Source organism: Anopheles marshallii, chromosome 2, assembly GCF_943734725.1.
Source record: "Anopheles marshallii chromosome 2, idAnoMarsDA_429_01, whole genome shotgun sequence".
Lineage (NCBI taxonomy): Eukaryota > Metazoa > Arthropoda > Insecta > Diptera > Culicidae > Anopheles > Anopheles marshallii.
The window spans coordinates 5,192,977-5,211,414 of record NC_071326.1 but is presented as its reverse complement, the minus strand read 5'-3'; the positions used below and the strand labels follow the sequence as shown (position 1 = coordinate 5,211,414).

The following is an 18,438-nucleotide window of genomic DNA, read 5'->3' as shown; positions in this document are numbered from 1 at the left end:
TCCCGCCACCAAACACGGTACCGGGATGTACAGGAAGTAGTTGATTAGTGTAAGTGATTGTTTTTGAGTTTTCTCCAGGAAGTTTATGTTGTACACGATCGGTCCGTTTTTACGTTTGTTGAATGAATACTGGACTATATAGCCAACAGAATACAGCAAAACAACCTATACATCTTATTACGGAAGCGAGAAAACAGAGCGTTAGTGGGAATGAAGGGAAATAGGCAGATGAAATTAATAATTGCATACACGGCACACTTACACGGAGAGACCCACAAAATGGACACTAAAAACACTAACACACACACTCATTTTACAAACTATCTTTAACACATACAATACTCACATAATGTAGGTGATGCTGAGCATGGAAACCAAGCAGTAAAGTAAGCAAAAGGGTATGTACATTCCTCAGTGAGCTAAAGAAGAGATATTACAGGACGAGTGAACGACACAAGAAAAAAAAAACACACGTACACAACACAGACAAAACACACACACACTTACCAAAAAAAGAGCCGAGAATGGTTTTTGTTGCTAACAATAAAAGAAATAATTCGGAAATATGAACTATTTGCGGATGTTGCATTGACTAAATGGCGTGATGACACACTAATTTTGCGTTCTTTCTCAACTACTACTGACGTTCTTCAAATACTTCCAGATGAGTTTTCTTGATGTAAACTTTTTATATTAATGTAAACACTAAATTACTGTACAATATTACTATCTTCTTTTTGGGATACTAATTACTAAGTACACACTAGTATGGTACTATCTTATTTCTCAGACCACTGAAGTTGATGATCCGTCATCGTGAACAGAATCTCGAATCGATTTATGAAATCTACTTGTTGAACTGAACGTTTTTCAATTATTGAAAGTACATTAACTTAAACAGATCTCTCTTTATATACATAATCATCTTTAATTATATCTGCCACACTTTTCTCATGTAATTTAAATAATAGTGCCAACCATTGTTATCATAAAACAAATTTCCCTAATGTTTAAATAATAGATATAGGGGAAGAGAAATGAATTGTATTGCTTATTTCCTCTTCTTATTTTGAACGCTTTGCCTCTGTATTTCTTCACCGTCCCACTTTACTATTTTGGAAGTCGATCATTCTCATGGAGTTACCAGACCTTGATTATTACGAAATAGAGCATACTACAAATTATATAACTTATGTTGAGTGTAGGCTAATGGTTGAATGTCTTCGCACTATTCTTGATTTCTGCGGATTTCTTATTTGATAAGTTAAATCTCTAAAGTAGGTTACTAACATTACTCTCAATCAATTTTTCGTATTATGCTTTGGGGAACGTTTTTCTTTTGGAGAGCTTTACCTAGTCTTCTTAATTTTGTGCCACTACAATTCCAACAAGGCTTGACAATTTCTAGCCTTCCTTGTACCTTGTTTGAGCAATTTTGTTCTTTCCCTTTAATTTCCCACATTCCTTAGTTGTCAGTCCTGTGTACCGGAGAACCAACTGGATAGAATTAAGTGCCATATGAAGACCAACACACCTGCTCCGTGAGCTTTATCTAATCAGTCATGGATATTTTAAGTAACAGACCATAGGTAAGGCATACCAAGCATAGCACAGTTTGTAGTAAAACCAAATAAGAGATAATTATACAATACCTTTAATCTTCTGTATCGAGTTCTTCGTCATCGCTGAAGTAAGCACTTTTTTTGTACTTCACCTTTTTAGCATTCACAGCAGCCGTTTCGAAATCAGCTCTTACAACGGGTGCATCCGATTCACATTCACTACCCCAACCGCTAGATTCCTCTTCATTTTCATGTTTTCGTTTCGCTTTGATGTGGCCACCCTTTCTTGGTGGCGTTTTACTTCCAAGCACATTCTTGGGACAGCTATAACTCATGTGTCCCTCTTCTCCGCACTCGTAACAGCGGCTTTTATCTGGATACTGTTTACGTTGTGCATGCTCTCCCGATTTACCATTGTCCTTTGCGATACTCGCCTTCAACGTACGGCCAAACATTTCCGTATTATCGCATGCGTTGCAACATTCCAGTGCTTCCTGTACATTGGAGAAAAGAACAAACGCAACACCTTTGCTCTTTCGGGTTGTTTTATCGCGAAGTATAGTAACTCTGTTGAATAGAGACAAAGTAGGGAGATCGATAATTATCCTTTCGAGTACATCACCGAATGGATTTTTGTTTGGTTTGTAACTTACTTCACAATTTTACCGTGCTTGGAAAATAGTTTATGTACATCAATGTTGGTTAAATCGTAGGGAAGGTTTGAAATGTACGCTGTCCTTCGGATATCTGGCACCAATGATTTCGGTTTGCTCATGGTTACGGCAAACGGTGATTCTACACGCCGCACAGGAAATGGGAAACAAATGTTGTTTACAAACACTGCTCACTGTAATTTTGACAGCTACAGTATGTAACAAAAGGGGGGTAGTTGTTCTAAAATTTAAAACACTTGCTTTAGAACATTCTATGGTCGTTTCAAACCAAAACTCTAGAATAACATTCTTGCACAAAAAAGGACAATTCCATCACGTTTTCTTTTCTTTGAATACGACACCACACGACTAAGACAAATTACCCAAGCAAAAAAAAATATATATTCTCCATCGCCATCGTGACCACAGTCGGAAACATTAAACCATAAATAGTGCCAAGAGTTCAAAATTTTTTATCAAAACATAGACCGCTAATAAATATACAAAACAGATGAGTATGAAATCAATTTCAAGTTTAACCTTTCACAATTTCCTTTCCGGCATTAATTTTAACCCGCCTAAACCTATAATACATCTAACCGATCACTAATCGCTGCCAAATTTTTCTTCTGCGAGAAAAATGACGGAAGTGAACATTTTTCTCACCCCAAGCTCCAATCCTGTGTTGTCACAACTTTGGCCCCGCCTGTCGCAAGATGGATGAATATATCTGAACAAATTAGTCCTACCTACGCACAAACAGAGTATATACTGGGTTGCGAACAAAATCCCGTAGGAATGAACTGACTTTAAAAAAAACACACCTTACTCATGGAATGAAATTAACAAGAATGTTGGACTTTTAGCTGCTACTAGTTAAACTACCCTCTCCGGGTCCGGGGTTGCTGCACTCTGGTGGACGATACCCAATCATACGCAGTTGGATGTTTGATTATTGCTTTAAAACTTCCCTCCTATCAAGCCAGGGACTGTTTGACGGTGTTACGGTAACGATTGTATGTAAAGCTTTGCCCTCGGACATTTTGTCGATGACTCCTGACGGGTGGACCGAGTACGCGCACTTAAATTGTTTACGCATTTTGCTTGGAGGTATTTCAATACACTGGCCCTTTCACGTGTCCCTTGGCGAACGTGTTGTGCATATGTGGTTGTGATGATCATGATCAGCATGAATGATTTGTTGTGCGTCACTGACCGCGCTAGTCTTATAGTTCTCCCTGATCACCGCCCTTTTTGATCACTTTCAATTTCTCCTGCTTCGGTTTGGGAGTATCGTTGGGGACTTTCTCGTGTATAGGGGCCGGCTCTTTTGGGGTTTCCTTGGTGCTTCCCGGTTGCTCCGGTGCAGATGGTTTCTTATCGCTTTTCTTCGCTGTCACTGGTACTTCGGTGGACGCTCTTGGAGCTTCTGTTGGTTTTGGAGTGGTAGTAGTAGCCTTTGGAGTTGCCGTGGTTTTAGGCTTTTGGGTAGTAGTAGTTGCCGGTTTGGGAGTGGTAGTCGTTGTTGGTTTAGGAGTGGTAGTGGTCGTTGTAGGTTTAGGAGTGGTAGTGGTCGTTGTTGGTTTAGGAGTCGTGCTCGTGGCCGGCTTTGGAGTAGTCGTGGTAGTCGTTGGCTTCGGGGTAGTCGTGGTTGTAGTCGTCGGTTTCGGGGTAGTCGTGGTAGTTGTTGTCGGTTTCGGTGTAGTCGTTGCCTCTGTTGCAGGTTTGTACTTCACATCGCGGACTTCTATCTTTGGCATCTTCGGAAGAGGAACACGTGCCAAGAACTTATTGTATGGTGAGCCCAAATACAGGTAGTCTCCCAGTTCGGCCACATGCGACACGCTTCCAACGCTACCGTCAAAACCATGCAACGATCCGAGGATACGGCCACTCCAGCTGATCTTCACGACGGTTTGACGACTTGGGGAAAAGAATATCAGGGACTCAAAGTGACCGATTGCGTGAATGATACGCTGCGTGTGCACATTAGGGAACACTTGGTGGATGAACCGCATCGGCAGTTCAGCTAAGGCTAGCATACGAATCGCAAACTTGCGGATAAGCGGCACGTTGGACAACATTTGCGGAAGCGAAGGATTCTCATCGTCAGCGGCTTGGATCAATGGAGCCCAAATGCCTTCCGCGTCCGCCACGAGATTATCCACCAACCCGGGTAGACCATCGATGAAAATATCATCGGTACCAGCCTTCGGCCCCGTCAAATAGTATCGACGAATCTGCGATGCCATTGTCTCCGCCACCAGCACGAACTCGTCGTTGGGGCTCAATGCCACACCGTTGGCAAAGTACAGACGATCCAGTAACACTTTGTTCTTGCCCGTGCTGCGATCGTAATGGAATAGACGGCCCGAAGGATTGGCAAAAACGCTGAACACTCCATCCTGCAGCGTGAAGTCGGAAGTGGAATCCGTCCAGAAGATATCGCCATTGCGAGCGACCGCTACGCTGTTAAACAGTTTTCCTTTACGATTTACTCCCTTGCCCTCTAACACGGTGTCAGGCGAAACGAGCTGTTCCTTGTTACCCGTTGTCAGATCAACCGACCAGATGCCGTAGTAAGCGTCACCTACGATCAGGTTCGATCCTTTCGTGTCGAAAGCTAGTCCCAACGGACGACCGCATGTTTCCTCCTCGAACGATAACTCTGCAATCAAAGACATGGTGCTGTTCTGAAGACCTTGGTCGGAATAGTCGAGCAGAAGCATGTTCAATTCTATGCTTACCGCATGGTTTTCCGAATTTGGCAATGTGCGTAATATGTTCGCCATTAATGCGAATTACTTCACCACCATGGATCGTAGTGAATAGATCCTTTCCGTGCACGAGCAAAGCTTCCGGACCGTAAATCTTTCCCTCGAACAGTCGTTCCGCATTGTCCAGATGATTCGTGGGTTCTAATGCTCCTTTCAGCTCGCGTGGCTTGGCGAATCTATGCGGCAATTGATGAATGTGGCAAAAAGATTCAATTATGTAATGTATATTGCCACACGGCAAGATCGTATCTCTAGCCCACCGTAGCGCACTCACCTAAATCCTTCGAATGGGAATGTAGTTTTCGGTGGCAAGCGGGGAAGCAACACAACCAACAAGAAGAAGATTAAACAGTTGATGACTCGCACACGAACCCTGTACAGGAGGCCCATTTTGCCGTGTTGAAACGGTGCACTGCTGATGAAGCGAACTCGGATACCACCCACAATATCACTGCCGATAATCAACCAAAAGCACAAGGAACAAGATCAATAATCGGTTATACACAATCCATACGAGAGATGTCTCACGTACCTGATTTCCTATTGACTAGAAGAGAGAAGAACACAGGACAACTAACGAAAACTAGATGGTACGGAAATTCTGCTGGTTCCGCCGCATCAGCAGTATTTTTTTTATTATTTTTGACACCTAAACCAATTTGACACAACTTGATGACACGGCACCCGGTTTGGTGGAGTGCAGACTGTCGATTCATACTTCAATTTGCTAGGAGTGCTTAAAATTAATTCAAATTACTGAAAAATGAATGAAATTTACAATATAAAGCATGAACATTATCTCAAAAAGCGACTATTTATTTGTTCTTGTAACACTTTCTCTTCCATAAAAAAGGTTACGGCGAATACGGCTTTGAATTGATAATTGAGCAACTGTACTAAAAAATCCGAAGTCGGCTTACTTTGAGTTGGCCAAACGCTCTTCGTTGGTTTATGTCTTCATGAATTTGAATAGTGGAGTACAATATGTAAGCACCGTAATATGTATTTGTCTTTATTACATAGCTGCTTGGAATATATAAGCAGACGCAAAGACCATTGGATACCTCCTCTGTTTCCTGGCCCCGAATGCATTCTATTTCGGTATATCTTAGATCTCAGCCTCATAAAGAAACCAAAAGAAAATCTGTTTTAACTTAATCCCGATGCAATTGTGCACAGGATGCGCGGAACCATCCCGTCCGCCTACTTCTTATACCCTCGACGTTTGTTGTCATATGCATAGTTGGTCATTCGCTGCTTCAGATTCGAAGATCCTCGCAGTACGGCCGAACGCGAATCCACATCCCTCATCACGAACGGAGAGTAACCGGCCGTATAATCATCCCCAAGGGCGTTTGTCTTCGAACGAGCCTTCCTCGAGATGCGTTGCTGTGGCAATGGTTGATCTTCGAACAGCAGCGGATTGGTAGCATACTTCCCACCATCGAACTTAGCCACTGGTCGATTTTTGTACTTAGCCGTCAGCGGCCGCCGAGTGTTGATGTGGATAATCTGTTTACCCTCACTGTCCAAGCTGACGGCTACCTTCTTCAACGTCTTATTGCCACATTTCGGGCAGAACACCTTTGTCGCATCCGGTGTCGTTTTAAAACAGGAATAACACCGTAATATGTACGTGCGCACATGCTTGATGATACGACCGTCCAGTGCTACAACCTGCAAGCCAATCTGTTTCAGCACATTTTGCAAAGCATAATCGGTTGTGATGCAGGCTACGGTTGTTGGTGCCTCTTCGTGCAGATCCATTCCCATGTCACGCTTGACCTGTTTGATGTTGCTGGGCGTTATCCAACCATCGTCATCGTCGTCACCGTCGTCACCGTCGTCATCTTCATCTACTTCCTCATCCTCGAAATCATCATCCTCTTCGTAAATTTCATCATCGGGATCTTCCTCTTCGTTTCCTGAATCAAGGACACTTCCCTTTTGTTCATCCGTAACTGTTGCAGAAACTAACTCAGATTGCTCTTGTTCCTCAGATTCATTGTGTTCTTGTGACGACTCAGAAATATTTCTGTCCTGGTGCGGTTCCTCATTTTCTTCACCCTTTTTCGACGGAACATAAAAACCCTTCAACAATTCCGTACCCTGTAGAGCAGCTGGCTTTGTATCGGCAGTTACCGTGATGGCCGGCGTCGGTTCATCACGCAGATGCTCACGACCTACGTGAATTGTTTCCAGTTCGTACGTTAGCGCAATAACTTGCAGATCAACCAGCGAAAGCGAAGCATAATCGCCAGTTTTCTTTGCTATCGCTACTACTTCCGCCAACACATCTGGGTCCGGGCTCTTCACTTGTAGATTGTACGGAAGCACAGCCAAGGCCTTAATCTGTCGATTGTTACGGATTTCAGCTAGAACGCCTGGTACGGTATAGCAGTTCTCGGCATAGTTCTGTGAGACAAAGGAAACGTTGTTAGCTTATGGTGCTAAGCGATGGCGTTATTTTAAACTTTGAGCACAAACTGAAATTACCTGAAGCTGCAAATTTTTCACAAATGCTGCAGTATCCACAATTAAATGTTGAAATTTCGGCATTTTGTGATTGCAAATTAGCAGGAGAGTTTTGTCTCAATGTTTTGATTCAAAAACACATTGCACACACGCGACAAATGACAGGAATGAATATGAAAAAGGCTCTGCACATGTGACACGGGAGACCATATTGGAGTTTATTCTGACAGTTGCAGTTGCAACAGCACGCAATCTTTTGATGAAATTGCAACTCAATTGGTTCCAGCTGTTTTGTTGCAGTAAGCAAAAAGGAATCTTTACTCCAAATGTTGCACGTGTTGTATTGGATTGAATCCATGAAGAACAGAAAATAATTGTGTATTTTTTCTCAGCAGGAGAACCTTACAACAGTCATTAGCCGCATCTGTGGAAGTAATCAATGCCGTCAAGTAAACCTAGCTATGCGGTGACAGCAAAACATAATCCAGGATTGCAAACTTCTGATTTGTTTGGTCGGCTATTCCGTCGGGAAACAATCTGTGCCGTGCGATATCAACATGTCCTCGTACCATCTCAGCACGCGAGAGCGGCTACTGGCCATCATAAACGATATAGAAATCGTCGCCAAGTAAGTATGGTCCTTGGAGTGGGAATGTTTCGTTTGGATATTGTTAGCTAACAGCTGCAACCAAAATGCAACTCCTTACCTCGTGTGTCTGCAGGGAACTGATCGAGAATACCATCGCTCCGAAGGCACAGAAAATGTCCAGTACCGACCACGCTCAGCTGGTCGAACTGCTCGTGTTGAAAGACAAGGAATTGAAATCAACCCTTCAGTTAGCTGCGGAACAGGCTGGTATTGAGAAGAACATGGATGCGTTACGGGAGCAGGTGCGGAAACAGGACGAAGAAATCAACCAACTTCAGAAGCAGCTGAAGGAAGCGGAACAAATTCTTGCTACGTCCATATTCCAAGCGCGACAAAAGCTGGCCAGTATTACGAAGGCTAACAAAAGGCCAGTTTCGTCGGAGGAACTCATCAAGTTTGCCCACCGCATCAGTGCGTCACACGCGATTTGTGCACCGCTTACTTGGCAGCAGGGTGACCTACGCCGGCCATACCCAACAGATATTGAAATGCGACTAGGATTTCTGGGAAAGTCGGATCTCAACATCAATGGACACAATCTGCAACATCCCAACAGTTTGAACGAGATGCATCGAAACACGTCCGTGTCGGGGGCAGCGGGCGGTGCCGGAGCCGGCGGTGAGATTCCGGCATCGGCACAGAACCAGTTTGCATGGCATCCTTCCGGGGAGTTGCATATGTCGATGGGCTCCGGTGGTGGATCAGTTTCGTTGGACACACGGGCGCATAAGGATGCATCGCAGGATGATGTGGAAGTTATGTCCACGGAAAGTTCCAGCTCGAGCTCTAGCGATTCCCAATGAGCGCTGGTGATTGTGGTGATTGTTTAGCATTAAGTATTTGCCGTGTAATATTAGCATGTCGCAAGTCGTGACTGGAAAATGAAACGAACCCCTCTACTGATTTCTATCCATGAAGCTTATTTATTTACGAACCAACTACAGCATACAGTATGAAACATGAGCGAAAAGATCTAAAACTAAATATCAAACAAGCAACATTATAGGAAAATAACCAATCATCAGATGTTGTGGCTATTCCAAGGATTTTTCACAGCACGGTGTGTTTCAACTAATTTTGGAGGAAGTTTTTGTCATGAAGAAAGAGTTAGCGGCTTTCCGGGTAAAGCTAAAGGACCTCTAACCAAATCCAGGAACATTGCATTGAGTGAAAAAGAAATAAACGATGAGCGTTACAGTAGGCTTGAAAATGCAAAAACCACGGTATATTTGCAAAATTCCTTATAAAAAGCTCATCGAGCATTCGCGGAACATTTCCCGTGATTGTGGGAAAAGCGTTTTGGCAATTTTGTTGTTGTTTTTGACAAGAACACGCTTGACATTAACGGCTGTCAATGTGTGTGCGTGCGTCATGTATCGATGAAGAGAAGTTACGACGGGCATCAGGAGGTAAGAGAAGCAGAAAACAACACGAAACTCTGCTATATCTACTCTGGGCAGTAAGGTTCGTGAAAAATACGGTGAGAAGTGAAGCAAATTGCTGCACCAGTGCAATAAATCGAAGATATGCATTTTGCACGGTGAGGTGTGGGTGATACAGTACTCCCATAACGTAAAGAAAGCCCTTTTTCTCTTACGCACGAACTGCCCACATACACCGCACTTCTGTTCTGCTGCTCGGTGGGTAGATCATCATCATCATCAACAGCATCATCATTGCGAGACAGAGCTGCATTTTCCGTGTAAAACAGAGCGTCGCGAAGGACACATCAAAGCAGGCTCCGGCAAAACTTGTACAACGGCGGTTGTTTGGTACAGTTTAAGTGGAAAAATGAACTAGTAGTAGGATGAAATATACGGTGCACACAAGTAACTAGGCAAATAGTAGCAGCATGGATCCAAACCGATCACCCTTTGACGAGGAAGTGGATCGGATTAGCCAAATGCAACGACTGCGCTCGTTGGACGGACATCGGTTCTTTACCCGGTCCAACAGCAGCAACGGTACGCAGAATGTTCTGCTGAAGGTGCTGAACCGGGAGCATTCGGGCTACCTCTCCACGGGGTTAAACAAACGTTCCCATCAGCTACCATTCCAGGAGGTGCCGGAACAGTTACAGTTCTGCCTGAAAAGTATCGTACCGTACTGTTTTTTGAGTGGGTAAGTGAAATACAGTGCGACGTGCGGGTGAATCGCAAGTTTTGATGGGTGTATTGCATACGATATCCTTTTTTCTACACCCTCCAGGCATATCTTCATGGGCTTGACCAGCTGTGGACAGTTTTTGCTCAGCTACAAACTATCGTATGACTATGATGAAGCGTTCGCGAATGATTTCTGCTCCATCCACAAATATGAGTATGTGTTGTGCAACCGTTATTATGCATTTCCGATGCAGCACACTTTAATTTTCCGCTTTTTCTCCGTAGGCTTTACTTTTGGATTTACAGGCCGCATGTGTTGTTGAGTAAATATTTTCACGTTTGCCTTTTTGACGACCACGGAGTGGGCGAAATTAAGTCCGTATCGATAACGCAATGGAAGACGGACAGCCAACTGCTGATCGTGCACGGTGGTAATTTGAACGAAGATTCGGAATCCTACGTGACGATGGTGCGCGTACCGAAGCTGGGCTGTCTCGACTGCAAGCAGGTACGCGATGCGCACGAAGGTGACGAACAGCGTCAGGATATTCTGTGCATTGGCTGTAACATGACGATCCACATGAAGTACCGTGGTACCGACTCAGGTCCACGGTTTAATCCGAACTTCAATCTCAACTGTCCTGGATACGTGATTATGAGCGAGAATAGCATCATTCACACCATCAACGTGAAGCTGGACTCAAGCCGAAGCCATGAGTGTGTGGACCAGTCGGCCACATTGAGCTCCAAGTATCTGGGACATGTCAACTCGCAGAAGGATGCGCTGGTAGACGAGTGTAAAAAGATGGCGCCCTGCACTGCGACGGCCGTTCCGAAGCAACACGAAAGCAACGGTTTGACGAAGAAGAGTGAACTTGAGACGTCGGCAAAAGTCTGTGAAGGGCCGGCCACTGCTACTACGCTGCTCAATCCGGAACTGAGCATTGCGGAACAAATCATTGCGGATTTTGCAGAATACGAGACTGATATGTACGAAACGAAGTGTTCCATTCGAAGCTATCCGGATAACTTTGACGAGCTCATCATTACCTCGCCTATTGCTTCCGCGGCGCTGCATGAATCAACCACCGAACCGGCCATGGCGCAAGTGCGACTGATGAACCATCGTAACAACACAAACATAGAGCTAAGACTTGATGGCGCATCCTCCGAAGGTGGTGGTGGTGCGTCGTGTTCGGCGTCGTCCGTTGCTATGGCGGGTCCGTCGGCGAAACCGGTATCGATCGTTCCACCACCGCGCAAATCCTTCGTGACTCGCGTCGATCTGCAATGTGGCGGTAGTTCGCCCTCTGTACCCATGTGTGATATGTCATTTACGGCTAGTTCCTCAACCACTGCGCTGGCACCGTCGATATCGCGGTCGCCACTGCGACGACGATTCGATCTGTCCGACTCGTCCTATGTTCCTAACGCGCAAATTGCTCACCAACAGCCAAAGCTGCCCTTACAGCAATGCGTTGTAAACGGTGCCAATGGTGCAAACTTCCAAGTCACTTCCGAAGCGTCCGGCCTCGAACCGGATGCAGATTCTGCCGCGAAAGCCTACGAATTCTCAGAGGATAACGAGCGTTGCGAAAAGATAAGCGCCTTTCGCAAACGACGTCTGGCCGACAAAAAGTATGAATTTTCCGAGGAACCAACCAGCGAGGAAAACATCGAACCGTTCAACCGGTTGCGAAACCAAATCCGGGCTCGCGTTACAGCGCCCGGTTATAGTGCGTCACATTATCATGCTAGCTATGCGGATCTAATCTCAACTACTCATCATCTGCATCGAGCCTCGCCAAATCATGGGTTCCGGTCACCGTGTGGTTCGCCGGTTGGGAACAGATATCTTCGCTCACCACCTGGTATTCGTTCCCCTTCGTACTATCGACATCGCTCTCCGTCATCTCAAGGGCAGCCCGGTTGTGGTTCGGTAGTGCTGGTTGCTGGTGGCACTGGTGGTGGAATTGCGCCGGGTGCCTCCGCAGCAGCAGCAGCAGCAGCAGCGGTCGGTGGTCCGATGAAACAGATGAAACGCAATGTTCCGATCGATCCGCGCGACTACATACAGATACTGTCACCCGGCAATGGCATTCCAGCAGGTTCGAGCGGCGAGACGGGCATTCCAGACATTCCGAAGTTTTTCATGGATGCGGTCCAGAAGATTAGTGCAAAAAGGATGGCAAACGAGCTGCTGCTGTTGGACGAGTCAAACAACGAAAATAACATCAATGGTGATAATCAGCTACCGACCAAGCGATCCGGCAGCGTCGAGGCATCGTCCGGATCATCGAAAACGGCAACAGAGATGCCGACCTGTACGAAAAGGATAGTCAAAATTTACGTCGAGGAGGATGATGCCAATTCCGTGGTAACGATGGAGGATGGTAAGTGCCACGGCTCAATCATGTTATCGAGATCGGTTAGGCGGTTAATGATACACAAGAAACAAGCTCATATGAACTTTGCTATTACCCTGATTTGTAGATGACTGCATTTCGCCCGGATATCATGCCTCACTGCCAATGGAGGTGCACGGTTCCTGTTACTCGAAGATGCAAATCATTTCAAAGGCCTCGTTCGAAAAGCTCAATTGTCCGGCAGTAGTCGTTACGCAAAACTCGTTCGACATGGAAGTGTTTTCGTTCCACGTGGCCAACTATATCTGCGCACAGGAAAGCAAAAAGTATGGAATCCTGTTGGATTCGGCGTACGAACTAACGCACGTAAGTACCATCGTTTAATGCGAACGTGTTGTGGGCATAGTTTGAACTCGCCAGGTTTATTTGCAGGTATGTCCTCTAACGGAAACGATAACCTGCACAACGGTGCTGCAGTTTACGGCAAATGATATTGGCAACAGTAAACCGAAACCGTGCCAGAACTGTTCCGCCACCATCGACTGCCAAACGCATCGGAAGATCTACCAGTGTCGTTCACTGTTCACCTGGTGTATTACAACGGGCGAATGGATGATACTGGACTACGGGCATTTAACGTCCGGTCCGTACTTGGAGGTGAAGAAGCTGGCCTCCAACTACAATTACTTGCTGAAAAAGTTGCGCTCGTTCACGACGAAGTTGTTTACGGGTGAAGGGCAAACCGAAGTCAACCGTACGTACGAGTACCTGCATCATCTGCGAGTGCTTGATTCGGATACGAAGAAGGCGAAACGCCGCCTAACCGATCTCGATAACATGATTGAGCTGTATCTGAGGCGTCCGCGCAGGGGCGATGATTACAGCGGCACGGATTCCGATAGCTACGGTGAGGAGGAAGACGACGAGGAAGAGGAAGAAGAGGAGGAAGAAGAAGAGGAGGAAGAGGAAGAAGAAGAGGACGAAGAGGATGCGGAAAATGTGGACAGTTCCTCTGATGACTGGTAGAGGAAACAGGTCGGTAGCTATAGGACCCTGGTGACCCGATCTGTATAAAGTAGTAATTGCAATCGTTGTTCTGTGCTCCCGGGCACCTAGCCCCGTGTGCTGCAGAGTCAGTCGAATCGACTAAATCGTATACTTTCTTTCGGTTAGTTTCGTTTTTGGAAATTAACCGAACTCCGTACGTTGGTGTGTATATTGAGAGAGCGTGTGATGCGTGTTTTTTTAGATGTACTTCAATTTCATTCTTTTCTTTTGCTTAAGTGCCACAAACTGGTATAATATTTGAGGGCTTTTTTGATTGAAGAGACTAAAATATTCTTATGAGTAGCCCGAACTTGAATTCATTTTCTCTCTTTGTGTAAATAACTCACGTAATTTTTCCACCTTTGAATTCGATTTCGTTTCTTATCTTTCCAACTTATCTTTAATGCATCATTGACTGTTTGCCATTATGACACAACCGTGTGTAAAAGTGTTAACGTTTAAGAAGCTGCGAAAAACACGACAAAGCATTACTACCGAATGATGGTAACTATACATATATAAAGATACTAGCAGGTGTAGCACTGGAATGATGGGACTGTCAGCGCACTTTGCTCGGTAAACGGAACGGGATAGAACACTGTTAGTGTACCCGGTGGCGCTCCCCCGGAGGTTGTGATTGAGCTACTTTTCATTTGTCTCTTTTTATCTAAGAACAGGAACCTAAATAAACCCAAATAATGAAAATTGCATCGAATAGGGCTGGTGATTTTTCGGTGTGTCTGTTGGAATCATTTTGTAACCGAACGATTGAAACAATGGCGCCGTTTTCAAACAAAAATTATCGCACATTTATTTTCTAACATAGATTTTACTAATTTTCCATAATTTATTCACAAAGTCACTCGATGTCATGCTAGCTTACTGATAAACTTACTAGACTTGCTGTTTGCCACGTGAGTGACTATTCGCTGTTTGCTGATCTTTTCTAGCACGGCCGCACAAGAACGTCCTCTACTTTCTTGTTTTCAGCATATGCTGATTTCACTACTATTGACCGTAGCTCTAATTAAAACTTAAATTGAAGTGGAATAGTAGCAGCTAAAAAAATTATCTACCATGTTAAAAAAGTAAGATAAATCTATGAAATCATACACATTTTACGTATTTCAAAGGATATTCGACACAATTCAACGTTCAGTTAATCGATAATGGTGCGATGACGCGATGGGTTCGTGTTTGGCCCTTAGGAGGAATGTACGTGTTCGGTTTTGCCGTAAGGTTGATAGTAATACTTCCCGAAGCAATGTGATACGGCCACACCGATCTTACACCCTTGCCAGCGGTACCGTACGCAACGCCACAACCATTCTCCGTTGTTCTTTGCCTTGTAGAAGTAATATCGGTTCTCGTCAATTATTAGCGAAAGATTCCCATTGCTCGGTAGCAGCTCGTACTCGGACACCTTCCGACGTTCGGGCATCTGTGTGATAACGCCCCGCTGGGCGATCAACCCGTGAGAGATCAATGTTTTCAGCATGTTGAACCGATCGTTCGTACGCACGGAGGCGAACCGTTCGTGCGTGTGGACAGAGAGATCACTTAACCGGGCACTACAACTCAGCGTCCAGCGGAACGCACACATCCATTCGGGTGCATCAAGCGTTTGGAGATCTTCGAATTGACGCACGTAAAGATGACCATTAAGGAAACAGGTCATCGCATCGGGGTCGGGCTTAATCTGCAACATTTCGCGTTTCATCTCCTCCTTTATCAACGTTCCACGAATGTCCTGGAACACACTCAACGGATTGGAGTCTGATGTCGTTGGATTGATTAGTGCTAGCGTTCGTTTCACATCCTCTGCATCCACAGCTTCCCGAACTCGCGGTCTTAATCGTGGTGATTCCTCGTAGCTATTCCGCTCAGGCTCTTCTACAATTTCTTGTTTCACCTTTACCAAACCGGCCGCAGTGTCATGCTTTACACGCGAATGATCATGCGGCTGGGCATCCATCGCTGCCGGTTTGCTGAGCGTTAGTGGCACACTCAGGAACGCTTTACACCCGACTTCGGCGTGTATACAACGCCACCGAGATGTTTGCGTAGGTTCCAGCAGCTTGTACACACGGAAGACGTGTCCTTCGTGCAGCAGCAAACAGTTCCGCCCAGTCATCGAATAGATGAGCTCATAGTTGGGTCCTTCTACGACCACTTGTGCGGTCCGCTCCGGTTCGACCGTCTTCGGTACCGTACGAGCCAGGTGATTATGTGTCGCCACTATCTCAGCACAGAGTGCGTTGTTGGTGAGAACGATCTTACCGGGACAGGCTTGCGGTTCGTCACGCAGTATACAGTGGTAGCCTTTCGTTTCGAGACCGTCGGATAAGTACTTATGGGCCACGTGCACAACGATATCGATGTCTAGCTGATCGTTGTGCATACGACGGTAGTTGAAGCCTCCGGCTAATAAGCGAACCGGACCGGGACTAGCAAAAATATCACGCGTAGTATGAGCTTGGCCAAGCGATCGGACTTTTAGACCATTTATGCGGCTTTTCTCGTGATCGTGAACCGAATGTTCGGCAATAATGTCACCAGATTTGTGGATCGTGATGGTCGCTTCGCAGTGAGTGTTGATACTCCGAACGCAATGCCACACGATCGTACCGTTTTTGAACGCTGTTCGTCCGTAGTATCGATCATGCTGTCGGAGGATGATCGGTTTACTGTTGCTGTTCCACAAAAGTTCATAGGATGAAGTGGTCCATAAATTCTTTTCGGTGTTCTGTGCTGTTGTGATGGTGGGGAAATATTTTTCAACTACATTTCCTACCCGATGTTCATGTTTGATGGTGGGTTCGATGCTGGCACTGTAGACGAGCTGTTCGTCTGGTAGCATTCGTAACATTGCCGTACAACCCGAACCCTTCCAGATGCAAGCCCATTCCGAGGTGTCGTTTGGGAGAAGTTTCTGAAAAGTGTACTTTTGCTTACGATGCCCCAATCGAACATAGCCGTTTTCCTCTACATAGAGACTATAATTAACACCCTGCTGTATGGTTTGTTTCGTTGCCTTATTTGTGGTCTGCTTAACGTGATTATGATTGCTGTTGATCATTGCTACGTACTTTAAATATTTCCTTACTTTGGCGGCACAATCAGTGGCGATACATTTCCACACATTGTTCGTGGCATCGTCTGTTTGGTTTGTTGAAGTAGCATTATGTGGCTTGTAGTAATTTCCACTGTACACTAGTACGCCATCTGTTATATGGTAGTTGAGACCACTATTCCCACGCGTATGCTTTGGTTGCCTTTGAGGCATAAGTTCCGTGTTTGGATTTGAAGTTGTTGGAACATTCCCTTCATCCACTTCGTGAGAGTGCGTTCGATCTCCTGTCGCACATGTATAGAAATCTTCGTACGACAACTCTATGGTCGCCGAACAGTCGGATTGAACGCAACTCCATAAACTTTTTCCAACGCCATAAATAGCCTTCCGTAATCGATATCGATATCCTCCGAATAGTAGGCGCATTCGTTGATTACAGTCCAGAACTAGCGTACACTGGGGTAGTATTTGTACTACTTCCTCTTGGGTAGGTTCCGAAGTACCTATCGTTTGCACGATTGTATCGGGATGGTTATGCCGTATGGATTTAGTGAACAAGGCTACAGGAAAGCCCTCCCTAGAAGAGATGGTCAGTCTAGCCGTACAGCTGTGGGAACCATTTGCCACACAAACCCACCGATTCCATTCGGTGGCTTTGGTTGGTTGGTAAAACCTATGCTTGTGGTACACTAGCACATCTGTCTCGTCGTTCACGCGCACGACATGGTAATTGTAACCAACACGCACCAGCTTCGATGGTCCAATGAAACTGTCCATTGGTTTCGTTCCATCGTACTGCTGCGGGCTTTCCAGATTAGTGATTGGTTCCATAAATGCTGCCTCCGGTAAGACGGCATTTTCAAACTCGCTCTCTTCCATACCTTTGTCGCTACAGTCTAGGCGCATTTTCTGAAACAACAAATCACTTTCCACGCAACGCTGCTTGAAGGCGTAGAACTGTTCCACGTCCACGATGCACTTGATGCAGATGACGGAACTTTGATCGTACTCGTATGATATTCGCACCGTAGCACATTCATGTATCTTCCGCAGCAGCTCATCATTGACCGGTTCGTTGGCCGGGAACATTGGTAGGAGCTGGAACTGCTTCTGCAAGCACAGCCGGCATGCCAATAGATTGCTATGGAAACATAGGAAACAAAACCGTACTTGTAAGCTTATTTCACCATGATGTAATGCTAGCACTTTTCCAACCGCTTTGAACGTTTGTTTTACCCACCACAATTCGGCCATATCTTAAGATTAATCTACTAGTAAATGAGCATCAGACAGTGAAATGTACGTATGTTTTTTTTTCTGGGGCAGAATCGCGGACCACAGAAGCGTCGTTCGCTGTATTGACAAAATTGTTTGACGAGAGCTTTGACAACAGTTGCGCGAATGACCACACATTTTGACAGCAAGTTTGACGTTAGGGAACGTCAAACAATTACTGGCAACACTGTTCGTTTATATTTTTCGTTTCTGATCATAAAAAGCAGAAAACGTTTGTTTCGAGTATTTAAATTGTTTTGAAATACGTTTCAGCGTTTTTTTTTTTATCAGTTTTACATCGATTACACGCGAAGGTGTTACCAAATTGATAAAAAACAAACGAAAAATGGATGAAGTGTTGACGGTTTACAGCAAACATCGTTGTTTACATTTTCTCCAAAACTACACTGTGCCAACATCATTGGAATTTTTATTCTAAAATGGCACGCTGTAGGA

At 45.2% G+C, this 18,438-nt stretch overlaps 6 protein-coding genes across 6 annotated transcripts; 2 read left to right on the top strand and 4 right to left on the bottom strand.

The window, feature by feature from the left end:
* Positions 1-1,654: 1,654 nt before the first annotated feature.
* LOC128709457 (zinc finger CCHC-type and RNA-binding motif-containing protein 1-like) lies at positions 1,655-2,337 on the bottom strand. Its single transcript, XM_053804454.1, has 2 exons — positions 2,216-2,337; positions 1,655-2,129 (listed from the first exon to the last, which is right to left on the bottom strand). Exons 1-2 carry the CDS (start codon positions 2,335-2,337, stop codon positions 1,655-1,657), a joined length of 597 nt encoding a protein of 198 aa, XP_053660429.1.
* Positions 2,338-3,441: 1,104 nt separating this feature from the next.
* LOC128709456 (adipocyte plasma membrane-associated protein Hemomucin) lies at positions 3,442-5,382 on the bottom strand. Its single transcript, XM_053804453.1, has 3 exons — positions 5,267-5,382; positions 4,963-5,168; positions 3,442-4,883 (listed from the first exon to the last, which is right to left on the bottom strand). The coding sequence occupies exons 1-3, from the start codon at positions 5,380-5,382 to the stop codon at positions 3,442-3,444; spliced, it is 1,764 nt and encodes a 587-aa protein (XP_053660428.1).
* Positions 5,383-6,195: 813 nt separating this feature from the next.
* LOC128707801 (RNA-binding protein NOB1) lies at positions 6,196-7,551 on the bottom strand. The gene is made up of 2 exons (XM_053802758.1): positions 7,489-7,551; positions 6,196-7,407 (listed from the first exon to the last, which is right to left on the bottom strand). Exons 1-2 carry the CDS (start codon positions 7,549-7,551, stop codon positions 6,196-6,198), a joined length of 1,275 nt encoding a protein of 424 aa, XP_053658733.1.
* A 473-nt stretch (positions 7,552-8,024) lies between these two features.
* LOC128707422 (mediator of RNA polymerase II transcription subunit 4) lies at positions 8,025-9,001 on the top strand. The gene is made up of 2 exons (XM_053802374.1): positions 8,025-8,095; positions 8,190-9,001. The coding sequence occupies exons 1-2, from the start codon at positions 8,025-8,027 to the stop codon at positions 8,917-8,919; spliced, it is 801 nt and encodes a 266-aa protein (XP_053658349.1). The 3' UTR covers positions 8,920-9,001.
* Positions 9,002-9,968: 967 nt separating this feature from the next.
* LOC128707243 (uncharacterized) lies at positions 9,969-13,613 on the top strand. The gene is made up of 5 exons (XM_053802194.1): positions 9,969-10,237; positions 10,325-10,435; positions 10,507-12,614; positions 12,715-12,953; positions 13,020-13,613. Exons 1-5 carry the CDS (start codon positions 9,969-9,971, stop codon positions 13,611-13,613), a joined length of 3,321 nt encoding a protein of 1,106 aa, XP_053658169.1.
* A 1,225-nt stretch (positions 13,614-14,838) lies between these two features.
* LOC128709198 (uncharacterized) lies at positions 14,839-17,961 on the bottom strand. Its single transcript, XM_053804181.1, has 2 exons — positions 17,948-17,961; positions 14,839-17,848 (listed from the first exon to the last, which is right to left on the bottom strand). The coding sequence occupies exons 1-2, from the start codon at positions 17,959-17,961 to the stop codon at positions 14,839-14,841; spliced, it is 3,024 nt and encodes a 1,007-aa protein (XP_053660156.1).
* Positions 17,962-18,438: the final 477 nt, after the last annotated feature.

What these genes read in the sequence shown, in the direction of transcription:
- LOC128709457 (XM_053804454.1), bottom strand. Translation starts at nt 2,337, where the DNA reads ATGAGCAAACCGAAATCATTGGTGCCAGATATCCGAAGGACAGCGTAC. An exon ending in AAGCACGGTAAAATTGTGAA is followed by an intron (nt 2,130 to 2,215) that starts GTAAGTTACAAA and finishes TCTATTCAACAG; the next exon opens with AGTTACTATACTTCGCGATA.
- LOC128709456 (XM_053804453.1), bottom strand. Translation starts at nt 5,382, where the DNA reads ATGGGCCTCCTGTACAGGGTTCGTGTGCGAGTCATCAACTGTTTAATC. An exon ending in TTCCCATTCGAAGGATTTAG is followed by an intron (nt 5,169 to 5,266) that starts GTGAGTGCGCTA and finishes ATTGCCGCATAG; the next exon opens with ATTCGCCAAGCCACGCGAGC. An exon ending in CAAATTCGGAAAACCATGCG is followed by an intron (nt 4,884 to 4,962) that starts GTAAGCATAGAA and finishes CTTTGATTGCAG; the next exon opens with AGTTATCGTTCGAGGAGGAA.
- LOC128707801 (XM_053802758.1), bottom strand. Translation starts at nt 7,551, where the DNA reads ATGCCGAAATTTCAACATTTAATTGTGGATACTGCAGCATTTGTGAAA. An exon ending in TGAAAAATTTGCAGCTTCAG is followed by an intron (nt 7,408 to 7,488) that starts GTAATTTCAGTT and finishes TTTGTCTCACAG; the next exon opens with AACTATGCCGAGAACTGCTA.
- LOC128707422 (XM_053802374.1), top strand. Translation starts at nt 8,025, where the DNA reads ATGTCCTCGTACCATCTCAGCACGCGAGAGCGGCTACTGGCCATCATA. An exon ending in GATATAGAAATCGTCGCCAA is followed by an intron (nt 8,096 to 8,189) that starts GTAAGTATGGTC and finishes GTGTGTCTGCAG; the next exon opens with GGAACTGATCGAGAATACCA.
- LOC128707243 (XM_053802194.1), top strand. Translation starts at nt 9,969, where the DNA reads ATGGATCCAAACCGATCACCCTTTGACGAGGAAGTGGATCGGATTAGC. An exon ending in CCGTACTGTTTTTTGAGTGG is followed by an intron (nt 10,238 to 10,324) that starts GTAAGTGAAATA and finishes TACACCCTCCAG; the next exon opens with GCATATCTTCATGGGCTTGA. An exon ending in CGGCGTACGAACTAACGCAC is followed by an intron (nt 12,954 to 13,019) that starts GTAAGTACCATC and finishes GTTTATTTGCAG; the next exon opens with GTATGTCCTCTAACGGAAAC.